The 24,023-nt window shown below is 44.4% G+C and overlaps 1 protein-coding gene and 1 long non-coding RNA gene across 5 annotated transcripts in view; one reads left to right on the forward strand and one right to left on the reverse strand.

Annotated features, from left to right (window-relative positions):
• LOC121071271 overlaps positions 1-24,023 on the forward strand; it is a 478,323-nt gene that overhangs the window by 403,852 nt on the left and 50,448 nt on the right. The gene's annotated exons all lie outside the window — the stretch shown is intronic.
• MDGA2 (MAM domain containing glycosylphosphatidylinositol anchor 2) overlaps positions 738-24,023 on the reverse strand; it is a 339,526-nt gene continuing 316,240 nt past the window's right edge. For all 4 annotated transcript variants that reach the window (XM_040559492.1, XM_040559491.1, XM_040559493.1 and 1 more), the window contains 6 exons: positions 22,376-22,396; positions 16,874-17,029; positions 15,688-15,846; positions 8,876-9,006; positions 3,173-3,278; positions 738-2,745 (listed from right to left, as the gene is read on the reverse strand). In XM_040559492.1, coding sequence (XP_040415426.1) covers positions 2,657-2,745; positions 3,173-3,278; positions 8,876-9,006; positions 15,688-15,846; positions 16,874-17,029; positions 22,376-22,396 — 662 coding nt within the window. In that variant the 3' untranslated portion in view covers positions 738-2,656. The remainder of the gene's footprint in view (positions 2,746-3,172; positions 3,279-8,875; positions 9,007-15,687; positions 15,847-16,873; positions 17,030-22,375; positions 22,397-24,023) is intronic.

Genomic DNA, 24,023 nt, shown 5'->3' on the forward strand with positions numbered 1-24,023 from the left:
CGTGGTGGGGCCTGGCCCCATGGTGGTGGTGACATGCTCCTCCTGCCACAGACAGCTTCCTCAGCTGCTGCTCGAGCCAGGCCATGAGCCACAGGGCCTAGCTCTGGTGACTGCCAGAGGTGCAGCAGGAACTGTAATGGGAAAGTGCTGCAAAAGCGACGTTCCCTCCCGGCAGGGCTCCGGACACGGCCTGTCTTGCAGCGTGTATGCAAAGCTGGCCCCTCCGGAGACAGCCACGCCAAAAACGCCCACAGAGGAGTCTCTCAGATGACACCACAGTCCTTTGGCTTTCACAAGGAGGATGCTCATGAAGGTCTGATGTCCACAAATCCTGAATTACAAGGCACACTGACCTCCTAAGAGAAAATCTCCATCAGGGTCTTACCATACCTGACACAGTTCTCTGGTCCACAGTTAAAATCCAGTGCTTCCAGTGGGAAATTTCTTTTATTTACAAACACCTGCAGTGTCAAACCCCACAGTCCAACCAGGCTCCGAGCTCCCACTGTCCTCCGATCAGCTGTTTCACTGCAGCACGGGTATTAGACACCACAAAACACCTACAAAACAGCTCTGACAGCGTCCTCAGAAAGCTCCTTCCTCTGAGCACCACCAGTACAGACCATTACATCTTCAGACAGCACCAGTTTGTCAGAGGAAAAACCACATCATCCCAGTCGCACCCGTCCGGGGCGCATGTGCACATAGCTCAACAAACACACGTACCACGCGGCATACCTTACCTGGAAAGAGGCTTTATTGAACATAGCTGTAAAATTATCTCTTCAGTTGAATTACTGAATTTGCACAAACAGTTCTCTACAGAATAAAAAAAAATCAAGCCTTGTCAACGTTTTACTGCATCTCGTTGTGCTTTTTATACTCATATTTGCAAATATTATACTCATTTGTTTGTTTATTTTCATGTTTGTACTCCAATTACTTGCATATCAGTTTTTTTAATCCTAGGGTGTTGAGAGAACACAATAATAATAATAATAATAATAATTATAATAATAATACTCTTCTTTAGACAAAAGTCTTTTTTTTTCTTTTAAATGAAGTTAAAAGCTGAGATAATTTAAGGAAAAAGGTCTTCAAATTGTCATAACCAACTGTCAGGGAAATTTACAATGCAGTGGAAAACTGGCTGGCTAACGGTACGTGTTCAGGCAGCTGCAACACCACGTGCACAGCTTTCCTTTTGTCACAAGAGTGGATTTTAGACTTCGCCACAATACCAGGACCCCCCTCCCTGCCCACGCAGGCAGAGGCCCCGCGCCACCCGCACGTCGCCAGCACCAGGCTGTGCCCCCACAGCTGTGGAGCGTGGCAGTGGCCTCGTGTCCCCCTGCGCCGCCGTCCCCACGCGCACCCCGGGCCCGTACAGCCTTGCCTGCCGAGGTCAGGGGAGGAAAACCCCTTCTGCCTCTGACCACCGGCGCTAAGTGCATCTTAACCACCTTTTCCTCTGGTTGACCCACCTGATAACCTGAAACAAACCAAACAAATCAAAAGTGCTGCTCCCATTTCCAGGACCAACGGAAGCTATTTTCTAATGGATAATAAGCTGAAAGGCCATGGCTGTCTGGAAGGTTAAACAACAAATATCTCATCCGAAAGGGCTTACGCAGCAGCTTAGGTCCATCCATCTCCAGGAGCGGCTTCGTTTCCTCGCCTGCAGTCTGCACACCCAGGCTCCGTAGTTTGTTTAGAAAATAGTTTGCACAAACCACATTTTAGCAGTGCAAGCTTCTGTGTTGAAATTATTATTATTATATATATTTTTTTAAATCAGGCTTGTTTCATTGAAGGCACTTGGTTTCCATGGCAATTTATAAAAGACGGTGGTTTGGTTTCTTCACTTCATTAGAACAGATGACTTAGTTGGGGAGGGGAGAGGGGTGTTCGAGTGGCCGCAAGCAAGCTCCGATAAGCCTGTGTAATATGTAAGCCCAGGTCGCACATCCTGGATAGTAATGCATGCAAAAGGAGACAGCATACAGTTATCAAGCATAGCCATGAGAAATGAAACATAAATGTCTTAAAACAGCTCTGATTTAGGGTTATTCTCTAGGGGAAGTGACAGCCAAAGGCAAAAGGGCCTACATTTATTTAACTCTATGCTAAAAACCTTCTTGAAGGGAAAATGAATGCCAGCTCTTCACATACCCTGTTTACAGTGAGGTGTTTCTCTCTCTGTGTTTTATTTTTATTATTTCCTCTCTCTCTCCATTTTTTTCCTTTTTTTTTTTTTTTTGGCAGGCCATTAGGTTTCCATGGTAACAAGCAAACTATTCATTTGAAACAAAACCAGCCATGACTTTGTGCTTTGACAAGGGTTTCTATAGCTCTTTTCCGAGAGTTCAACCAGATGATGCTGTATTCATTATTGACCACAAAAGCACCTGAAGGTCTCTTCCTTACTTAGGCCAGATCTCGTTCTCACACGTGGTTCATAGTGAGTTACACTCCTGTGATGCCTTTTATGTCCCCAGTGCTTTTTAATTTTTTTTTATTTATTATGTATTTATTTAACTTTTGAGTCAGTCAGTGGAGGAATCTTTGGTAGTTTGTTTTTAAATGTCCATTTTACAAAGACTCTTTCTTCATGCCAGTGCCTGGTGAATCTTTTGTAGCCTCTGCCAGGATAAGGTCACCTCTGATGACTTAAGACAGACATGAGGATGATAACTGGGATAAGTCGTATATGCGCTAATGTCCCAACAGCACCTGATCGTAAATCTACAAAAAGGGGGAAAAAGGTAGAATTAAAGGTTTGTGTTATAATGCAGACATGGGGGTGGAGGGATGAAAGAAGGTCCACACGCAATCGTGATACTTCTATTTATTAATTTCACATTGTTCCGACCCCCTAACCATTTTTCTAATATTGCTTTGTCTGTCTGTCCATCTGGAACCATCCGAAGCTGCCAGAAGCGCAGCCCTTGGATGGCCATGCCACCTCAAATGCTCCATGCACTTGGGGCCCTCCTGCACCAGGGGCTCCTTCCTCTGCTGTGCAGACGGAAGGGAAAACTTTTCAATGTAAGCCTCTCCAACTTAACCCAACAATATTTTGCTCTCCTGCAGGACATCCATTTTAGAGATACCTCAATTTTGCAGCTCAAGAAGCAATTTGCTCTCCCCAGGGTGTAGAAGAGCCACTTACTGTTGGCCGGCTGGTCGGACTTCATACACTCTCCTTCCACAATTGATACATCGTCGATAGCAATGTCACCTTCAATGCCTGGGCCCCGGATCCCTTCAAATATGAGCTGCAAAAAATTATAAAGAACAAGCAGCTGATAGCACGACAAGCAGAAAACATATAGCTGCATTTTGCACAGCTTTAAACTGCACCGAGGGGCTTGGAATAACGCAAACACTTTGTATGGGGCAGAAGATGACCACTGAGCTCATACATACTTGTGAGGTGAACACATGGGATGTGAGCTTAGCTCAGGGAAAATGCTTAGTTCTCTAAATTCAGTTTTGTGATAGGGCATTTGCAGACTGCAAGAAAAAACAGGAGTCTCCTGCTCTTGAATTGCCTTCTGCCTCCAGCCTCTGACAGTGAGCAAACACCAGAGCTCACAATTCCCACCACGACATACTTTGGTGTCTTCCATGGTGTCTCTGTGCCAAAATGAGAGGAAGAGAAGCTCTGGAGGTTCTCCTTCTCATTAGGGTCTCACTTCATGCACCAAGGACATCTCAGACAACAGACAACTCAGGCCACCAACAATGGGAAACACTAAGGGTAGGCTTTGACATGTATGTGCACTCAGCACCCCAGCACTGCTGGTGGATGCAAATCCCAGCAAGGAAAAAAAGGGGATTAAATGCAAAGATTTAAAGAGATTCAGGGTGCTTTCCTCAGAATCTCCTGCCACTTGAAGCAAATGGCAGAGGCACAGTTTGAAGAACAGCAACTGCTCCATGTCAAAGAACTGAGCATCCCCTTGACCCCAGACTGTGCGAAAACACACCCATGGGCCAGGAGAACTCCACAGTAAAATGAGGCCTCTGCTTCTCAAAAATGGCCCAGCCAGTCCCCCCATTTCCCACACCAGGCTCCCCCACCTACACTGTGATGGCACTTCTCTGCCTGCATAAGGACGGGAGCTGCCTCCCCTGCACCCTTCCCCTTGGGAGTTGCTTCCTGGCCCACAAAAAACTGGTGAGAAACCTCTCAGGAGTCGGGTTGGTCTTCCTTCATCCATTAACAGGGATTCAATTTACCTCAGGGGTTGGGGGACTGCCTTTGATTCGTATTCCCCAAGGTCCCAGAGATCTCCTGTGACAGCTGTGGTGGACTTTAACCTCCCACATCTCCTGCCATGGCAGGAACCGATGACAGTGGCCACACCACCTCTCTCCTACTCCTTTCAGTGGCTCATACATGTGCACAGAAGCACTGATCCCTTCTAGGAATGATCTTGCATTTACATTTTTGTAGGACATTATTTTGTCTTAGGGAGGGTCAGGGTAGAGATTTCATTCCTCTTCAGGGCTTTGACTTTTGCCAAAAGGATGCTTGTGCTTTAAGGGGACTATGAGTCATATTCTGTCAAATATTCCTACTCTGAAACCCCAGCTGCACACCTGGGAAGGGAAATGCTGCCTGTACGGGCACACACGCCTTGTAGCAAGGTGAGCAGTGTATTTGCTGTAAGGTTGGTTGGTTGCACATTGCTGTTGTACTAAAGAAACAAAGTTGTCTGCTTTCCTCTCCCAAACACGATGTGATGCTGTCCTGCCATGCTGCTGCTTAATTAGCTCTGCAGAGAAGTGGACCCATTCTGTGAAGCAAGGAATTTATTCACTAGCGAACTTCAAAGCCATTCTAAAGAGATGAAGGAATTACGTGCAGAGTACATTTCCCAAGCAGCACCATTTGCACAACTCTCTCTCCTTTCCTTCCTCCCCCCACCCCCTCAGCCCTTTGAAATATGTTTGGTTAACTCAGGTGAAAAGTTTTTAAACTTTAATCTGCAACAATATATGCATGAAATTCAATGAATTTTATAAGGGCTTGCTGTGGCACTAATGGAGAAATTAACTCTTGGGGGTAGAGCCAATTTGACAAAAAATATTAATACCATCTGGAGAAAAATGCTTAAATTACACTTGGTAATGAACTAACTGCATTAGGGATGTGGCTGGGGCACTCGGATGGGCTCTCTCTGCGTCCATTGATTTCAGCAGGACACAGGTCCAAGCCCCTTCTTCTGGCAGCTTCTGACATTTCTTTGCTCATTAATACATTTCAGGCAGAGCCGCTTGTTTGAAATGAATAACTTTCATTATAAATGATGAGTACACACTCGGGGTGGAGGAAGATGCCCCTGTAAATCACAGAGGGGCTCCGCTCTGCCTGGAGCCAGCCCGGCTGCAGGAGCATCGCCCAGCAGCACGAGGCGATGGAGCCTGATGCCACGAGACATCGCATGGCACCGGCAGCTCTCCTCCCTGCCCTTCAGCACGTCCCTCAGCCTGGGCCACGACCCATCCCATCCTGGGTACCCGGCAGGTGCCTGACCCCGCAGCAGAGAGCTGCCAAGATGAAGGCATGTATTTACAGCCTGCCTGTGGTGTCCTAAGGCAGGCGGCAAGGTCTGCACGGAGAGCACTAAATAAATGTGAAAGCGGTGCGTTTGGAGCAGGTGACTCCATCAGTGTTTCACTGAAGTGCGATGCTGTAGGTTAATTACTGTAACAAGGTGTATATTAGTGCAACAGGGAACTGTGATTGGGAAAATAGTGAGCTTTTCCATAATTTATCCTGATGTCTGAAAACAATGTCTCACGTAATTACCCATCTCACAGTTTTTCCACTCTGCCTCTGACAAGGGGGAGTATCCAGCTCGAGAGGAGAGCGCCTTCTCCTCTCCCCCAAAGCACAGCCTGCCCTCCTGCTCCTTGGCAGACGGCTTATCACCTGCAGCTGAGTCTCAAGTTGAATCTTTCCTGACAATGAAAAACACTGTTTCCAGACAAAATGATTCTATGCAAATACAACGGTGAGCATTTAATTAAAATCTGCAGTTGGCAGTGTGTTTTATAGGCCTCAAAGATGGCTTGCTATTAGCCAGCTTGGCCACATGCTCCGAACAAATCACCGCAGATGAATATTGGCAGCGCATGAGGCACCATCCAGCCCGCAGTTCACAGCTATTTGCAGGAGGTGCCAGATGATCAGGATCTCCTATCAGTCTCCCACAAAACCTATTATCTGCATGTCTGTGACTTCACAAAGCTGTTGTTAAAAATACTGCAGTTAGCAGAAGAACAGTGGGGCTTACAAATACACCAAAGGCCACTCTGCTCTCTTATTGGGGAAATGGAAATTATCCCTGCAGTGCCCCCAGAACTATCCCAAGAGTCTTGGGGGGATTCAGCTTGTGCTTCTTCAACATGATTTCAGATCGATTTTTCTTTCCTGGCAAATCTCCGAAGAAGAAGTGGAGATGAGCCCCACGAATGTCCCCATCCAGACAGCATGATGGCAAGGGTGTAGCTTTAGGTTCACATCTCAGATGTCACTTCTACCAACAGCCACAGGCTGCCTCTGGGCACCATTTCACTGCCTGTACGGGGCTGAAGATTTCAGTGGTCCAGGTTGGAATTTGGCAGCAATGGTGACCACCACCAACACCACCACCACACCATCACTAGCGAGATGGCCCCTTCCAATGGCCTCATGTGAGTGGCCAGGGTGGGACGAGAAGGGATGCTCAGTCCTGCACACACCTGCAGAGCCTTGTTGAAGCAGCAGCACTTGGGGGCAGTGCGGTGGAGGCTCCACCACCAACTCCTGAGCTGATGCTGGCACTGAGATAGCTTTTATGCAGAGCTTCTCCTGACTCAAAGCGCTGTAGTGCTCTCAGCCCTTCACGACAGGAGCTTTGTTATCTGCCATGAGGACTGGGGAGGTATAAACAAGTTTGGGCAGCACTTCCCCATACAAATTAATCAATAAAAAGTTTTAATTTCTGTGTCAGTGTACTGTTTTACTGCAAAGATTCACTTCAATTCACTCTCTTTAAATTTAACTGGGAGGTTTATATTCTTTCCTATTTAGACTCCTAAATAGAAAATAAAGTTTGTGTGATGCAAGAGCAGTTAAAAAAGTAATTTAAGATTCCCACCACCCTGACATTTATTTGTTGTATTTGTGCAGAGCTTCATGGCTTTACATCTATTTTATGCCAAAGCCTTTAAAAACAATGTGAAAGGTGAAAAACAGCCAAGAAGAGGAGCTGCCATTTTTTTGTACCAGTAGTGGCACCAGTGATTATGGCTTTAAGAAATACGAGGGGAGGTGTGCCAGCAGCAGAAGTGACCCCAGTGACTTTATTTCTCTGAAAGCCAGGGCCCCTGCGAGGGCTGATGCTCGCATCCCCAGGGCCAGCTGTGGGCTCAGGCCTCAGGCTGCCCTGTGCCTGGCAGAGACCTCAGCTCGCCTCTCCTCCAAACTGTGCCTCCTCTCTGAGCTGATGAGCTGCCCCCCAGCTGGCACCCTATCGCCCTCCTCCACTCCTCATTGCTGGTGCCAAACCCTTGGCATCCCTCTGCCCAGAGCTGACACCCCCACCCTTCCCTTACTGCTGCCAAAGCCCCTCTCAAGTCTCACGAATCCCTCACGGACACACCTGCAAACACTTCATTTCAGCTTCCCCGACCCTCTCTTCTCTCCCCTCACCACTGCAGTTATTATGTTCAGACACTAAATCATTTTTCTCTCCCTCACTGTTCATTCTGCTTGGACTTGCCCTGCCTTTACCCCCTCGGAGCAGCTCCCTGCCATGCTCTTCAGCACTCATCCTCTCCTCTGTGCTTTTCTTGCCCAATTCCATCGTTGTTTAACTCCAGCATCACATCATGCTACATTTTGCATATCCATCTCCAATAATTTTCCTCTAATTTCCTCCCATGCAATTCTTCTGTCATCACCTGTGCCAAATCATTTCTCTCATTGCCTCTCGTGCACGGAAATAAAAACAAAGGGTCAGGAGCAGCAGCTACCCCTACACTGAACCCCAACCCACAGGTTTCAGATAGCAGTTTTGAATCTCATGCAATGTCTGCTTTTCCCCAAAGCCATCATCTCCTTGGGGGGACCTGGGTGCCCCAGAGAGGGGACAGAGCACCCGGGCAGGCGGGCATCGTGGTGCACAACCCATGTCCCAAACACAGGCGGGCCTGCTGGTGGCAGCCGGCTTCTGGGTCTGTGCCAGTTACAAACAGCTCGTGAATGAGAGCTGCCTGTAATAGTCTGTCAGCATCTCACTGTCAAACCCAAACGGAGACGTGTGAAACCTGTCATAACGTGCAGTGAATGAAGCAAGCAGCTCTGCCACGGCGCTGCCCTGTACAGGCAGCACTGCTGCTTCGGCCCCTCTCAGCAGAGGCCCGGAGCATTCCTTTTTTCGTGGAGAACACGAGTATACCAAGAGACTTCTAACACAGACATTACCATAGACCCTAAATATTTTTTTCACAGGAAGAAATTTCATATTCTGGTTGCTAATCTAAAATAAATAAATATATATATACATGTATTATCAGCTAACAGCATTGTCTGAAAACCGAATGGCATTTCCTCTCCTAGGAAATAGCTGCTGCTCTGCCATTGAAGTGTGCATTATTAAGCTCTGAGATGCTCACCTATTTGCAGCAAGGAAGGCAATTATCTGTCCATAAAGCAGCTTTCAGAGCTGAAATGATGCTGTGAAATCCTGTCTCAGAAGGCAAGGGTCACCGTACGCCTGCCCCATTCGTGATGTCCCCCTCCACAGCAAACCAAATACTCCAGTTTTGGTGTGAGGTCTTGGTGCACCACGAAGCAACGGACAGGCCAGTTCCTTACCTGAAATGAAGTCGGGGGGTTTATATTAACGCGGGCTTGGTTCCAATGCTGGCCCTTATTTCCACTTGAAGACCACAATGGGTTCTCTATCGTGGTCTGTCCTTTCAACCGCAGGTAAACGTTCAGGCTTCCTGGAAGAGAGGGCAAGAACTTGAGTGGTTAGGCAGGAACCCGAGCTGGCCAGGCTGTGGTGGAGCAAGATGCTGGGCTGGAGAAAGAGGGGTGCTGGGGGGCTCTGCCCTTCTGCAGCATGCAGCCTGGGACAGACCTCTGCAGTGGATAGCAGTGGGTGTGGAAGGGGTCTTGGCTCATATTTGAAAACTTTTAAACTCAGGAAAACCGTGCGTTGATCAAGTGAGCTCTCAGCAGAGGATGGCACAGAAACCAGCTGAGGCCCCTAGCAGGCAGAGCTGTGCCTCTTGCTCCCAGCAGCTTGGGAAGGACACGGGGCTTCCCAGGGTGAGTGGGCAAAATGGAGTTTTCTGTGCTTTAGTGCATTTATAGCCTCCTTACCCAAAGATAAATAAGCAATGCAGTTTCCTTATTAAAAAAAAAAAAAAAAAAAAAAAAAGGAAAAGAAAATAGAAGTTCTTGCTTATAAAGACTGCCCAACTTCTTGTTTGTACATGGTTTAAATAATAGAGTGCCATTGATCTTGGCAAATCTATCTCAGAAATAGATGTTATGCCCTTTTTGCCATTATGAAGGACACTATGCCATTTTTGAAGGGCAAGACAATCCTCTGAGTTCAAATAACCTCAGGAAAACTGTCCCTCACCCCACCTTGGAAAAAAAACACAAACCATAGCCCTGGGTCTTTCCCCACTGCTAACCATTAAGTTACTGGCTCCAGCACAGGCATTGTCTGCAACAGGGAGCAGGCTGCCTGCATTCAGCACTTTCCTGCACAGTGCCCATCTCCCTGGCTCCTTTCTCGGCCTTGGACCATGAACACACACCAGACTGCCTTGGTGCACCAGCATCGATGTGATCGAGCAGGGCTCAGTCACTCATGGTTTGGAGATTTCGTTCCCTCTTGCTCCCCACTCTGTTTGCAGGTGTGTGGGGCAGCGTTCTCTGTATGATACAAATCACCACGTTTGCTTCCATTTAAGAATGTTCAGCCAAGTTCACGCAGGACCACATTTTTCAGGGTGTTAGGACTGGCAGCTGGGAAGCTGATACAAATTACGTTTGCAATGAGACTTCTCAGATCTGAGGCAGCTGCACAGTGACTCAGCTCTTGCTAATAAAAAGTTCTTATTTCTAGCAATAGCAGAGCTCAGAGCCTTGAAGAACATAAGGCTAAACGGGTAATGGAGCAGCAAATATTCTCATCACGGGTATTTCACCAGGGTGCCCAGACTGAGGCCATACATCTTTTTTGAGGGAGGTGGGGAGGTGGTGCTGGCCAGAGCGGCCGGGCGGCACCACATCGCCCTCCTGCAGCACTCGGTTTTCAAGTGCAGGGAAGGGTGAAGAAGCAGCACAAAGGAGACGCAGCTTGGAACAGGGATGGTCTGTCTCTGCCTGTATGCACACTACTGGGTACATCAAAAACACCTCTACCTGACGGGGGCTGAAGGAAGGAAATGCTCAGGATCCTCTCCTGGTGCCCTGCAGCCCACCCAGCAATAACGTGGCAGGGCTGGGCTGTGCTGCTCACAGCAGGCAGCTCCTCAGCCCTCAGCCCCTCTGAAACAGCAGCTCTTGGGTGAGGTCTGAGCCTTTCAGCCAACACAGCTCTCCCTTCTTTCCCATTTGCTTCTCCCCAAGTATCTTCAACAACTGTGCTGGGTCCAAAGTACAAGAAAAAGCAGTCTTAGACAAGATTACCTGAAGTTACAAAATAGCAGTACATTTAAAGTTATTTCTCATAAAGACAAAAAACAATGCCAGTATCAAACAAGGGATGAATAGCTGGTAATTATTTCACCCATTTGTGCAGGCTGATACAGCGCATGCTGCAGGCCTGTGTGGAATAACTAAATAATTTAGGCATGAAAAGCATGTAATTCCATCACTGCTGAGCTTACAGAGATTTAAGATTGTTCAAAGCACACTCAGTCTCTCCGTGGCACATAATTTCTTGAAATTAATAGCAGGGTGATAGCAGTCTTACTTAAAACATGAAATAACCATTCCTGCTCCAGCCTCGCTCAGCCACTGCCCAGCACGTGGGTTAGCTTGTAGGCACATGCCCAAAATGCAGCTGAAAGCTCAACTAGTGACACCTGCACCAAATGCCCTGCCTTGAAATGCATCGTTTTCTGCCAGTAAGGCTTCAGAAAAGTTATATACCTTTGCAAAAGTGATGCTGTGGAGGAGGATGGGTTGGCTGCATGGCTCACATGGAGGTGTGCCTAGTAGGAGTTCACCTGCAGCGACACAACCATCCCAGACAAAGGTGTGAAGAAGGGACTCGTGAGTAGGGGCCTGCTACAGCAGGCAGGAATAGCAGCTGTGAATCAAGGCCTGAAGTTTATTTTCTGACAGCGCCCTGCCAAGGGAGGGCAGGGTGCCCCGGAGACATCACCGGCCACAGCACAGTGGCGGCAGCTTGAGCGCTCATCGGTACGGCACAGACGGCATTCCCAGGGGGCTCTGACAGCGCGTTTGGCTTCGCCTCTCATTTTGTGATGGCTCTCTAATGGTAAGAAAAATGACTGTTCTAGGAGTGTCAATTAGAAATGCTCCATTTTGGGGCATAGATGGAAAAATCAGAAATACAGATTGCTTAAAAAAGATAGTGACAACTCTAATGGAGCTACAACCTCTTTCTGTCTCAACATAGAGACACAGCAAGAACAGTGACTTTATTTTCTTGTTCCCCAACAATGGCTTTTTTTTTTTTTTTTCTGTAAATCAAGTATTGGGATTTTCTATTATTTTTTATGCTTAAAGTAATCTATCTGCTCCTTTTGAAGCATGTGCAGGACAGCACAAGCACTTTCCTTGGCAGTCAGCGCCCTCAGAGCTAGCTGTGTGAGATCTGTCAGGAATTAAACTCTGACTTGTGAGCAAGAGACATCTATTTCAGGTAAAGAAACACTTTATCGTTCTGAATCTAACCGCCATGGCATGGGATGTAGGTCCCTGTTTATCTCGTCAGAGCTGTGCTATAGCATCAGTGCTAATCTCAGATCTGTGCTCTGCTGCTGCAAAGCCTCCCAAGTACCTCTCCTGATTGCTACAGAAGTTTTCAGCCTCTTCTCCAGAGACACCGAAGACCTGAACAGCAGGCAGAGAAGCTGAGCCAGCTAAACTGGTAGGCTGTTTTTTTCAATGTCATGCAACAGCCATATTCTCAAATTGATGGCATTGGGGTCACTCCTTTAAGAACAGAGGATGAAGCATCTTTTCCCCTAAATCTCCAAAATCAGTCTGCAGCAGCAACAGAGAGTCGTTCCATGCTGCTTCTCCATTTTATTTGGGATCCTTCAAATTTGGAATATGCAGAAACATTTTGATGAGCACAGACACTGCTTTGGAAACAAAGCACTTTACCCCTGAGACGTGGGAATAATAACCCTAGTACTGCTTTGAAACCTTACAGATATTGTTAACAAGGGATAATAAAGCAACCCAGTGGAAATGCTGACTTGCAGCACCAAAGTCTGTTGAACAATGCTTCAGCACTACGGATGAAAAAACAAAGGTTAATGGCCTCGTATCTTCTCTGAACAGCTGGTCCATAGGTACAAGGGAGGAATAGGCTAGAATTTATTTAAGCCAAATTCCCCTGCAAGACATTCCAATTTTGAGTGAAGTCAGGTCAAGAATCAGCAGCTCAAGGTTATTCAAAAGAGAGACACTTCAGCACAGAGATCATATATGAGGTCTCAGTTGGCAGCTCCTATCCTGCTCTTGTGAAGAAATGAATGAGCTGGCAGCGCGTATTGCAGCCCATAGCTGCCCCCTCTGGCAGGGCTCATTCCCAAATGGGGATGCGAAGAACCTGCTGTATGTTGGTTACAAACTCCAGAACAGCACTGAAGGTCAAGGCCTCTAACAGTTCGTGGTAAGGCAGTCTGCTTTAGTAGTCACATTTAGAATGATCCATGAGGGATTAATCCTTAATAAAATGGCACTCCTCTGAAAAAAACATTATCAATTAAATTTTTCACATGGAATCACAGGAACTTTGAGGTTGAAGGCGCCTTAGGAGAGCGTCCCTCCCCTCCAAGCCCCTGTTTGATCAGTTATAGCAAGATGCCCAGGAATGTTTCCAATCCAATTTTGGATATCACCAAGGACTCAGTAACCTCGCTGGGCAATCTGTGCCCGGTTTGACCACTTTCATAGTAAACATATATACATATAAAAATATGTTATTAAATATTTATATATATATGTATATATCTATTATGAATGGTCAGCTTGGTGCCCACCAAGACCCCAGGTCCTCTGGACATTTGGAAATTAATCAGGGCTCACAGATATGGAAAACATATTTAACAGACGCATAGTGCGATGTCAGTTGGAAGCAACCGCTGGAGGTTATTCATTTATTTGACCTCATTGCAGCACTAACTTTGTCAAGTTCTTTTGGACGTGTTCATTTGGAATAAATTTTAGCCTCTTTTGACAGCATGATGCAGAATAGTAAGAGAATGTAGGGTAGAAATACATGGAGTTATACAGTATATTCAAAATATTTGGGGTCACAACACATTTGTGGGCAGAGATTATTTCCACAGTCAGAAGGTGAGCACAAGAAGACTGAAGGTGAGTTCAGAAGAGTAAGCCATTTAAATGAATTTTCAGCTTTAAAGTAGCTGTTCAAAATATGATCAGAACCAACCATAGGCCAAACTTTCACCAGAATAAAAAGAAACCTTTAGCTACATAACTTTCAACAGCAGAAATATTAAAAGAGAAACTAAACAATGTGCTGCTATGGAAAATGTATCTTCTAAATGAAGGTTATCAAATATACATCATCTGAAACACTGATTAAGTTTGATTCGCCTGAGCAAACCATTGTGCTATAATGACCCTTTCCCTAACCCAAAGTAATTTCTAAGACCACAAACCTTCAAAAACTCATTCAAGCAGTTACCTCATCAATGTGACAAGTCCTAAAATATCCATGTGCTTAAATCACTGATGTCTAAGAATATTATCACTCATGAGGTTTTTCTTTTCTCTTCAGTTTTTTACTATCCTCATAAAAATTTAGGTGATAGAGTTCATATCTGGGGAATCGAATGATATATATTTGCTGATTTCATAAATTATTTCTTGGATGCATTTTGCATTTTCATGTGCTTCATAACTTTTGGTCATTATGAGGAATTATAATGTTGAATTTAGTGAGCCTGTATGTGCCTGCATTTAAACGTGGCTGATGCTATTAATTTACTATTTTTCTGTCTTTGTTTTGTACAAAGCTGTTCCAAATAGATCACTTTGAACATTAGCTAAAATGATGGAATGATGGTGTCTATATTTTTTAACGTTAAAGAATAGAAGAGATATCGAGCAATTTTGGTTTTTGACAAGTAGGTGTCCACATCTCCATTAACAAGTCCTTTGTAACTGATCACTAATCATCATTGCCACCATCTTCACCTGTAGGTCAGCTCCTTTGTCGGATGATATTATGAATATCAATTCAAGTAATTACATAGAAAAGGGCAATTTCAGCAAAAAAGCTAAGGTCATACACTTACAGGAAAGGTAGCCAAAGAAAAAGAACAAAATTGCAGCAGAGGTCACTGTTTTGAGGGCAGGTGTCAGCGTCAGTGACTGTTTTTCTTATACTTTTTCTGAACTTAGAGGTATTCCAGAAAAAATCTTTGACCTCTGATGTTCATAATTTTGCTCTTCACTGTCCTGTACCAGAAGCAGATCATTTTATATATTTTTTTCACTTAGCATGACATGGCTCCATCAGTTCCTTCAAACACACAGGCAAGTTCCTATTGCAATGCAGAGTGAGAAGAACTTACACTGGGGGCTGTGTGCAAGCGCTCAGCAGTGCAGAGACACCCAACAAAACTATGTGAATGTGTCTGCTCTATTTATAACCTGAACCCTTCCTGCAGGCAGGCGAAGGTTTCCCCAAGCAACCACCAGAATGCACTATGGGGATGTGCTTGCCCTTGAAAATATATATAAAAATACATCAAGTCAGGTCAGATTGGCACAGGAAAGCCTCTCAACATACTGGTAAGCACCGAGAACTCCACGGGGATTTAGAGGATTTAGAAAAATTGGCTCTGGCTTATAGTTTAATATTTTCCCACAGCTTTTATTTTTACACTATGTGAAGTAATTAAATGTCCGTGTTAAAAGAGCTAGGACTAAAAATAGACCTAAAGATACCTGTTGCAAAGATAGACTCCCCCAGCTTTTGAGTGAATTGCTCAGGACTTCCCTGACGGAGCCACGTGCTGTCGCATGGCACAGGCTGTGCTGCTACAGCTGCCCACACAGAAGGGCTGCTGCTAACTGCTTCACTCCAAATCTAGCAAGGAGTGGGTCAAAACACTGTGACCAGGCAAAACACTCAAAACCAGGCAAAGCATTTGCAAGAATCACCTCCATTTTTTCACACTTTAAATTTCCCCTGCTCAACACCCCACGCGTACATGACATGCTCTTGTCAACCTAAGAGGGGCTCCTGCTAGCATGCTGATTAGTGGGAAAATATTTTGTGGCCATAAGGATGCTATCAGGAGCCTCTCTTGCTAGCCTTGGTTGCAGCTGGTTTCAGTAGTCCTCCCGTGTTTTCCTTTAACACAGCTGGACTTTTCTGCTGCTATTTCTCCCAAAGTGAAAAGACAAGGCCATTGGCTTTCTCCTACCTATGTGCTGTCCATACATGTGGTAGTAGAAGCTAAAACAGTAGGCTGTGTTCGTAGCTCCATAAGGATTCTTTGGAGCAACACTGAAAACGGGACTGACAAGTCTGGCCTTTTCTCCTTCCAGCCTGGGGCGCGATGTTTCGATGTACATGTAGAAACCTGGGGGAAGTCCAAATGAAAATTGTTAAGTTGCAGTCTTAAAAATCTAACACATACACATGCAGGAAGACACCAGGACTATCAGGTATCTTGATTCATTTTTCACATTCATCTGACATCACCATGGTTTCCAGGCCATGTTTGTTCTGCATTAAGCCCACGTGTTTTCCACAGCTGCTTCAAAGTTGTTTTCTACCAAGAGTAAAATCAGGGCTAGCAGGTCAGTTCTCATAAACAACTTAAAATCGATACAAGATTGTATATGCACAAGAAAAGAAAAAATCTTTATGATGGGGTTCAGACTTCAGTCTCAAGGTTGCAGTTTGTTCCCATAAACAGTGAGAAGGGAGGACACTTAAAATAAGGTAAAAAAATTTTGATGGAAACCTTTCAATGAACATTTGAATGTGCCCATGTCAATTCCAGTTCAAAAGCTCACAAGGAGACAATATTAATTTATTCTGATCTGGTCTGTGCCAACAACAGAGAGAGTTTTTACTTAATCCAACCAAGCAAATACAAAGCAGTATGATTTTCCCCATTGGTAATAGAGGGGCCGGGGGCATACAATGAAATAGCATGAGTTATTGCAGTACTTGATAAATTCAGCACAGTACGTCTGACTTTTGAAATTAAAATATGTACTACAGTCAAGATGGCACACTTCTGTTGACAGGGTTAGCAGATTGAAAATTACATGATTAGCAACACCCAAAGTAAAAATGGGGCAAAAAATCTCATTGTGAGAGTCCAAGTTAGAATTTAAATTACATAAAACAGAAGAATATTTCAAGATGTGCTAGAATATTTCTCCACCAGACTGTAACATGAAAGCAATCGCTTTGAAAATGGCACAATAGAAACAATACAAGATGCTTAATGGCATCGTTAGTGAATTCTGCTTAGGGACCAGTCACATGCCTCAGCACTGGCAGTTTCTTTTAGAAGTCCTTGAAGTATGAGCATTCTTGGTATGATTAGGAAAATGGCCATAGCTTTTGGGACCAGGCGCACCTCTGGAGCTTACCTTCCTTGGAGCCAGTCCGATCTGCATTTGGCCCAGTGTTGGGGGTATATTTTGTGTCTCTGGTGGCAGTGCTTTGCTTTGTCCAGTCAAAATTGTCTGTATCGTCTTGAGTGAAAAGGCAAATGTTACCGTCCTCAAAGCCACAGTGGAACTCTCCTGCCAACACAGCAAATGAGCAGAAATTTAGTGACGGAAACTATTAAAGGTGTGTTTGTCAAAGCAGTTGTCAATTAGAATGGACATGTTGTAGGATGATGCTCATTAACAGTACCAGAAATAGATGTACATTTGTTTTTACATCATTCTCTAGTGTTGAGTGTTTTCTTTCAAGTGAACCCAATAAAAATAAAAAAATCAGTCATCAGTTTGTCTTAGTGTTACTTGAAATTATATTCAAGTCTTATTGTTTAGATTCTCCTCATATATTCAGCTGTATGTAATAGCTCTTAGAAACATTGTCTCTTCTTACCCTGCTAGGATTTCTAAAAAGCTGGGAAGAACAAACAGCATGTCCATAAAATATGAAGTATGGGGAAAAAAGTAAGAAGTTGGTTATTTTGGCTAGGGACATTAAGGAAAAGTGGGAGACAACCTTTCAAAAGGAAAAACGTGGCCTCCAAGTGACCTCTCTTACATTTTTCTCAGTTTTCGGTAGGGATGAGAAAGCAAATAATGGCTAAAATGAGAGGAAAGGTGATTTAGAGTAGAAAGATTTTAGAAAATCTTTCTAAAAAAAACAAAGTGAATGAATTGCTCAGAATGAGCATCAAGTCGTTAGCTCTGAATTATAATTATCAATTAGAGAAATGTCTGGGAGGAAGGATTAGGTCTATCTGAACCTATATGAGCAGGACAGGTGACTGTATCATCTCCTGAGGACACCTCCTAGCCTGTTCACTAGGATCTCTGTTGTCTTGAGGACAAGTTCTAAAAGCTTCTAAAGAAAAAGCAACATCAACAAAAACCCACCAAGAACCCCAGACAGGACTACTGGGACCCTCTCTGTTGTGAAACAGGTCTGTAAGACTCACCATTCCAGTGATCCTACCTGCCAGGTTACGATGGGATGGGAAAGTCCCATCATCAGACATTTAGGAACCAAACACATCAAAACTTCAAGGTTCAATTTTCATCTCAGAACAGAATAAGGCCCCATGCAGAAAAATGTGTAAAAGCTTAATTTTATGCACATGAACAGTTCCTGCTGAGTTTACTCTTCCAGCAAAGGCAATTGATTTATCTGAGAAAACAAGCAAATCTCTCTTCTCTAGGGAGAATGCAGCTGTCTGCATACTGTGTCAGCTACAGCCTTCTTTATAGGGGTGCAATTTATATTCATTGTTATGAGGAACTCTAACACCAGGCGTCATGGGATTATTCATCTGTGTTAAATTGAGAAGGTGTATAAATGTTTGCAGGTTTGAGGTTTCAGTAAACTATAAATCCACTTAAGCCACTGGAGCTTCACTGCAAATCAGCAAAGACAGAGGGACCTGCGCTTAGCTTGGATATGTACTGCTAAGCAAGGATGCTGCTCTGAAGCTTGTTTAAAATCATATAACACTGCAGACTGAAAAAGCAGGCTTTGAAATTCAACCCAAACCACCAGGTGCATTAGGAGAGCTTTCCAAGTCTTCCTCATTCTGACTCTGCTGATGCACAGCAACACAAACTTCCTACTCCACAGCAGTCAGCATAACCACTGCTCCACAAAAACAGGTTATCACGGAAATGCAGTCCACAGAAACTTTCCGTGCCCATTAGCACCTCAAAGCAGATTGACTTGATTTCTCAATAAATCCATCATCTTTATTAGATCCTCCAGGCGAATTAATTTCCTAAGGCACAATTCCTTAACTGGCAAAAGCGACTGAGAACCATCAACATGATGAGGAGCTAATTTCAGGACCTTGCCCCGTGGTTTGATCCTGGAAGAAGTGCCTTCTGAATCCCGAATTTTGAATGATGTAGAAGTGGCAATAGGCGAAATCATTCAACACAGAAGCATCACCGTAGGCATTGCAGGGAAGAAATACAAAGAGAGGTTCTTCCTGAGAGATGAGCATATCACAGAGTAAGGCCACAATGAACACCTGTGCATCCAAATTGCATCCCAAATCCTTGAAGAGGGAAGCATTTGAATGGATGTAGATCGACACCTCCGTCTCTGTCCCGAAGACCAGGAAGAGAGTGTAAAGACCCTGATGAAGCTCTTGAAAGACACAAGGACACGAGTGAAGCACTCCGAGCAAAATGCCAGCTGTGTCTCTCATCTCCAACAACGCCTTTTACATGCTGCAAGCTCTGAACTGCTGGGTTTACGCTATCTTCTGTACATTGGGCTTCCACCTCCACTTACGTACACCCTTCCTACAGCATGAAAGGTGCTGTTTCTGCACAGTGAGATAGATAGAATTAAAGGGCAAAAAAGTAACTGAAGGGCAAAAACACTGACTACCATATGCAGTCCTGCAGCAAAGCGGATAAAGACAAAGCATTTCCAGCCATTCAGCGGTTTCTACCACTGCCCCTCCAGTACCTTAAAAGCTGCATTTCCATGTCACGCCATGCCCTCAGAGCTTCATTAAGAAATTCCACATCAGCAGAACAAAAGCCTTTTCTTTGAGTGAAAAAAATAAAAAATAAATTTTAAAAAAATCAGGCCAGATGAAGGAAGGCAAGTAAAAGTTTGCCATTTATCTGTTATGAAAACATTGGTTTCCCACGGGACTCTGCCATTTGCAATACACTGGAAAAGGTTAGTGCTAAATATTCTTGTCACTGAACACTTCATAAAAAATAAGAGATTAATAAAAATGGGAAATAGTTCCCCAGGGTTAGCTCAGTACTTTCCCTATGCAAGAAATAGGGGCATTTAAATAGACCTGGATGGTCCTGACCTGTTCACTAAAGAGGCACACCTAGAGCAAGAGGAACAGCTGGCTCTTCCCCAGGGACCCATGGGAGCTCCAGCTCATGACACTGCTCAGACCACTGCGGGTTGCTGAAAACACCAATGATAGTACCAATTACCATTAAAAACAGCGGTGAATTTTTGTCAAAGCACACGGCAGCGCAGGTTATTCATAATGTTATTGCCAATTAGGGCAAAATCTGAAACTCTTCTCCAGGTGAAAGGCTCTTCATTGTGACAGGAATTCGTGTTCCATAAAATTCAAGTTGAATATGACTCTTTATCATCTAATCTCTTCCAGTATTCAAGTGTAACATCCAGTTGCACTAGTTCATATGAAATTCTTAAAAGTTTACGCTAAATGTTTTATATTATACCTTACAAAGTAAAATGCAGTTCTAAGGCTACATCTCAATGTTTAAGTCATTCAATACTACTCTCTTTTGTATTGCAGAAATCTCATTAAAATGACTGCCCTATGCAATGTGATTATTCCAGAATTTAAGCAGCAAGGTGTGACTTCAGTTTCCAATACAGATATCTTGTCCCACGTGAATACAGCACTTACTCTTCATTCATGGTGGTGTAAATAGAATTAGAATTCAGCCCAATAGGTTTAGAAAAGAAACAATCTGATTGATGTTATATAATATATATATAAATCCTCATTCATTCTGTATTTTCAGTTAAATAAAATGAGATTGTAAAAAGCATGGATAAAGATGAGATTGGATTTGTAAGGGGAGGCAGAACCTCTCTTCTCCAGCTTACTGGTTTGAACCCATTTGCAGATTTCTTCCCCATCAAAGGATTTCACTCGAGAAGTCTTTGGGGAAAAAAAGCAAGCCTTCAGGATTTTTCCGTCTCTTTGGTCATCTGAAGGAAATCACACTGGGTGCACGACAGCTCCTGGTGCGCAAACTTTCCATTACCAGCAGCGCATAGAGAGGCAGACTCAACAAGCAGACGAAGGAAATGGTGGGCAGGTTGTCAGAAGTCTCCCTCCCCTGAGCTAACTCAGTTTCTATCTCAAGGGCACTTTGGATGCCACTTGCACTGTGCCATGTGCCTACTAGAGCTGCAGCTTTTAAGTGAGCAACAGAGACATTTTGAAAATGAGACAATTTCAGATCTTAAAATCATGGAAGATTATAGTGCAAAGCACTTGGGACTGCAATGCTTTTCTTTCTTAACATCATAGAGTATATATTTAATATATTAATTAGCATGGGCCTCATCTCCTGCTCATTTAAGAGAATGGGATTGGTTCCTTCAGCTCCTGTGAGCTTTGAATTGAGCCCTGATTAATTATTAATGCATCGCACAAGATCTTCAGCAAATAATTTTAAAATTTACAGTAAGGCTTAGCTATCTGTGTGAGAGAGAGACAGAGAGGATTGTCGCACAGCCCAGTGCTGCTTTCCTGCCTGTCTGTGGCTGCACGATATTAGCAATAACTGCTAGCCCACTCCCTTTACAAGAGTATTTTTTGCATATATGATTAAAAGCAAGAATAATGGCAGAGTATGTTCCCACAGACAAAATACGCACTTGCTACGTGCATATCATGGAAATAAATCATGAAGTGGACAGATGGGGAGACTGTAAGGAATAAGTTGGTTTCACACGCTGCAGCTCCAGCCCAGTCTCCTGTCTGTGATATCGGTAGGGATTTGGTGCCTGTGGATTAAATGTGTGGGATCCAGCTGTACCAAGAGTCACTCCTCCCCTGCAATATCCCTGTGCTCCCAAGCAGCAGCACATTAGCAAGGATGTAGCTAGAGTCTGCACTTGCAATCATGCCTGTGGAGCTGCCGCCTGTGAATTTGTCTCAGCACTTTCACACCCTCGTCACACCTTTGGTCTCCACATTTCTCTGTGCAAATGAGGTCCATGATTCATGTATGCACTGCATGAAAAAAACAGTCTTCTTTTTGTTTTAAAGCTGTGGATGAGCTCCTGACTACATCTGGAAGTATCAAAATAACTCGTTCAGAACAACGGAGCAGGGAAGGTTGGAAGGGACTTCGGGAGGTCATCGGGTCCAGCCCCGCTGCTCAAGCTGAGATACCTCAACAAGTGCAAATGCAGTTCTCATGCAAGGATAAATAAATTCGGAAAATTTCAGAAACTTACTTTTCTTTTAACATTTTAACACACCTGGCGAGGATCAGGCACAGATCCTACTGAGTACTCCAACAGTCAGGCATTTAGCTGCTTCTATGACCAAACTGTACCTTCACCCATACACACTGAGCTGCTGTGCCCCAGAAATGGAGTTTATTTTTAGAATATTATTTTTTTTCCTTTAGATGGACTGTTTGGGGTAGGGTGAAAGAAAGATGATCTGGAGCTATAATTTTTCCTCCCTCCATCTACTGATTCTTTAGCACCTCAGCAGAAGGAGAGGAATGGCACCGTCAGCCACCGGCTCAGCCTGCATGCACAACTAAAGTGGACAATGCAATCCATGGGGCACAATCCAAAGTGCCGTCATTGGCATTTACTTTTTAACTGCAAGGGACAACAAGTGCAAGGACAGTTCTTCATGTGGAAAAAAAATCTAAAAAAGATAAAGAAATACTTACGTAGGTGTGGATTTACTGGAGCTGGAAGACAGAGAAAAAATAAAATTAGTACAAAGGGGAAATTGCAGTTCATCAACACACATATTATCCTAAATTCCCCACAGATCATTCTCCTCCCCTGGACTATGGGTCCCACACTGAGACAGCCAGCAAAACCAATACCTTCCTTTTTGAGCACATTTTGTAGCTCGGTGACAGGCTGAAGGCAGTGGCTGCAGTGAGAAAAGCCTCCCTCATCCACAATGTGTATGCGCCATCACTAGCACCCGCAGCTTGGGGGTGCTGTAATTAAGCATCTAAGCTAGATTGTTAGCACAGGTACTGTAAGGAAGAGGACAGCTGCACAGCAAAACTCCAGGGTGATGCCTTTGTATAGGAATGCAGCAACTACAGAAAGGATGAATTCAGCAGAAGCAAAGGTTCTGCATCAGGCCTAACTCAACAGTTGATTTTATCAGTGATCATGAATACGTAACATAATGAACTAGTCTTCTATTAAATAAAAGTACTATTCCTCAGTTTAAGATGTCTTCAGAACCAGACAGGACTTGCATTCTTCTCAGAAATGAGAATTTTCTTTTTAAACAGCAGGAAACAAGCACAGTAATTTTGTGAGAAGATGTTTGATCTCATTAGGCCAAGAGACACAACCAAGCGAAAGACGTGCAAGCCCTCTGCCTTTTCTACCAGGGAATATATTTTAAAGAAATTTCAGGAGACAAAGGAACGCGAAGTCCTTCGGTGTCCTCACGGGCCACCAGCAGTGCCGGCACAGGCAGCGCGCGCTGCAGGACCCCAGCCCACCGCACGCTGCTCCCTGGGGAGGTGCTCTTGGGGAAGGAGAAGCAGCAGAGCAGCTCCCCCTTCACCTTACATCCCACCTCTGACCCTTCCCTGCCCCTTGGCAGGGACACTCCTGCCCACCCCTCACCTCAGGAGGCATTAAAGAAAAAAAAAAATTCCAACATTGCAGAGAAGCCTTGAGATAATATTGCTGAAAAATATTATTTCTGTCTGTTCTTTTATGGGTCTGTGCAATGCCTTGTGTGAGCTGGCAGGACTACTGGGAATCTCTGGGACAGCTGATAAAACTTGCACTCTTGTCTGATAGACCCTCAGCAAAATCACAGAACCCTCTAAATTCATGTTCACCTAACAGCCAGAGGATGAAACAAGATGAAAGTCAAACCTCTACTGTGCCTACAGATATTTTAAATATGGGATTGGCTACCAAAGGTTAGGTCCAGAATAATCTGTACAATGCTAAACACGAAATCAGGTCTGAAGGAAAAATGAAAGTCTCCAGTTCTGTGCTACCTCTTTGCAGAAAGGTAAGTTTGAGGACGGGTGACTTAGGAAACAGAGCCCTTCTCCTACGAGCCCTCATGCATGTGGAAAACAGCAGGATGCTAAGCCCACAGGTGGAAAGTTATTGACAGAAAAATTTAAATTTAATTTTATCTCCAGATCCTGTGTACATCTGGTAAGGCCAGATTTCCGTGTAAGGGTTGCTCCATGTCTTGCTGCCATTCCCAGGCCGTGTTTAGAGTCATGAGCTCTTGATTTCTGACCCCAGCCATGGATTCTACTTAGCTCTAGATTCAATCTGAAGCTTTTAAAACAGCTCTAAATTTGCAACTCTGCCATC

This window comes from Cygnus olor, chromosome 5, assembly GCF_009769625.2.
Source record: "Cygnus olor isolate bCygOlo1 chromosome 5, bCygOlo1.pri.v2, whole genome shotgun sequence".
Lineage (NCBI taxonomy): Eukaryota > Metazoa > Chordata > Aves > Anseriformes > Anatidae > Cygnus > Cygnus olor.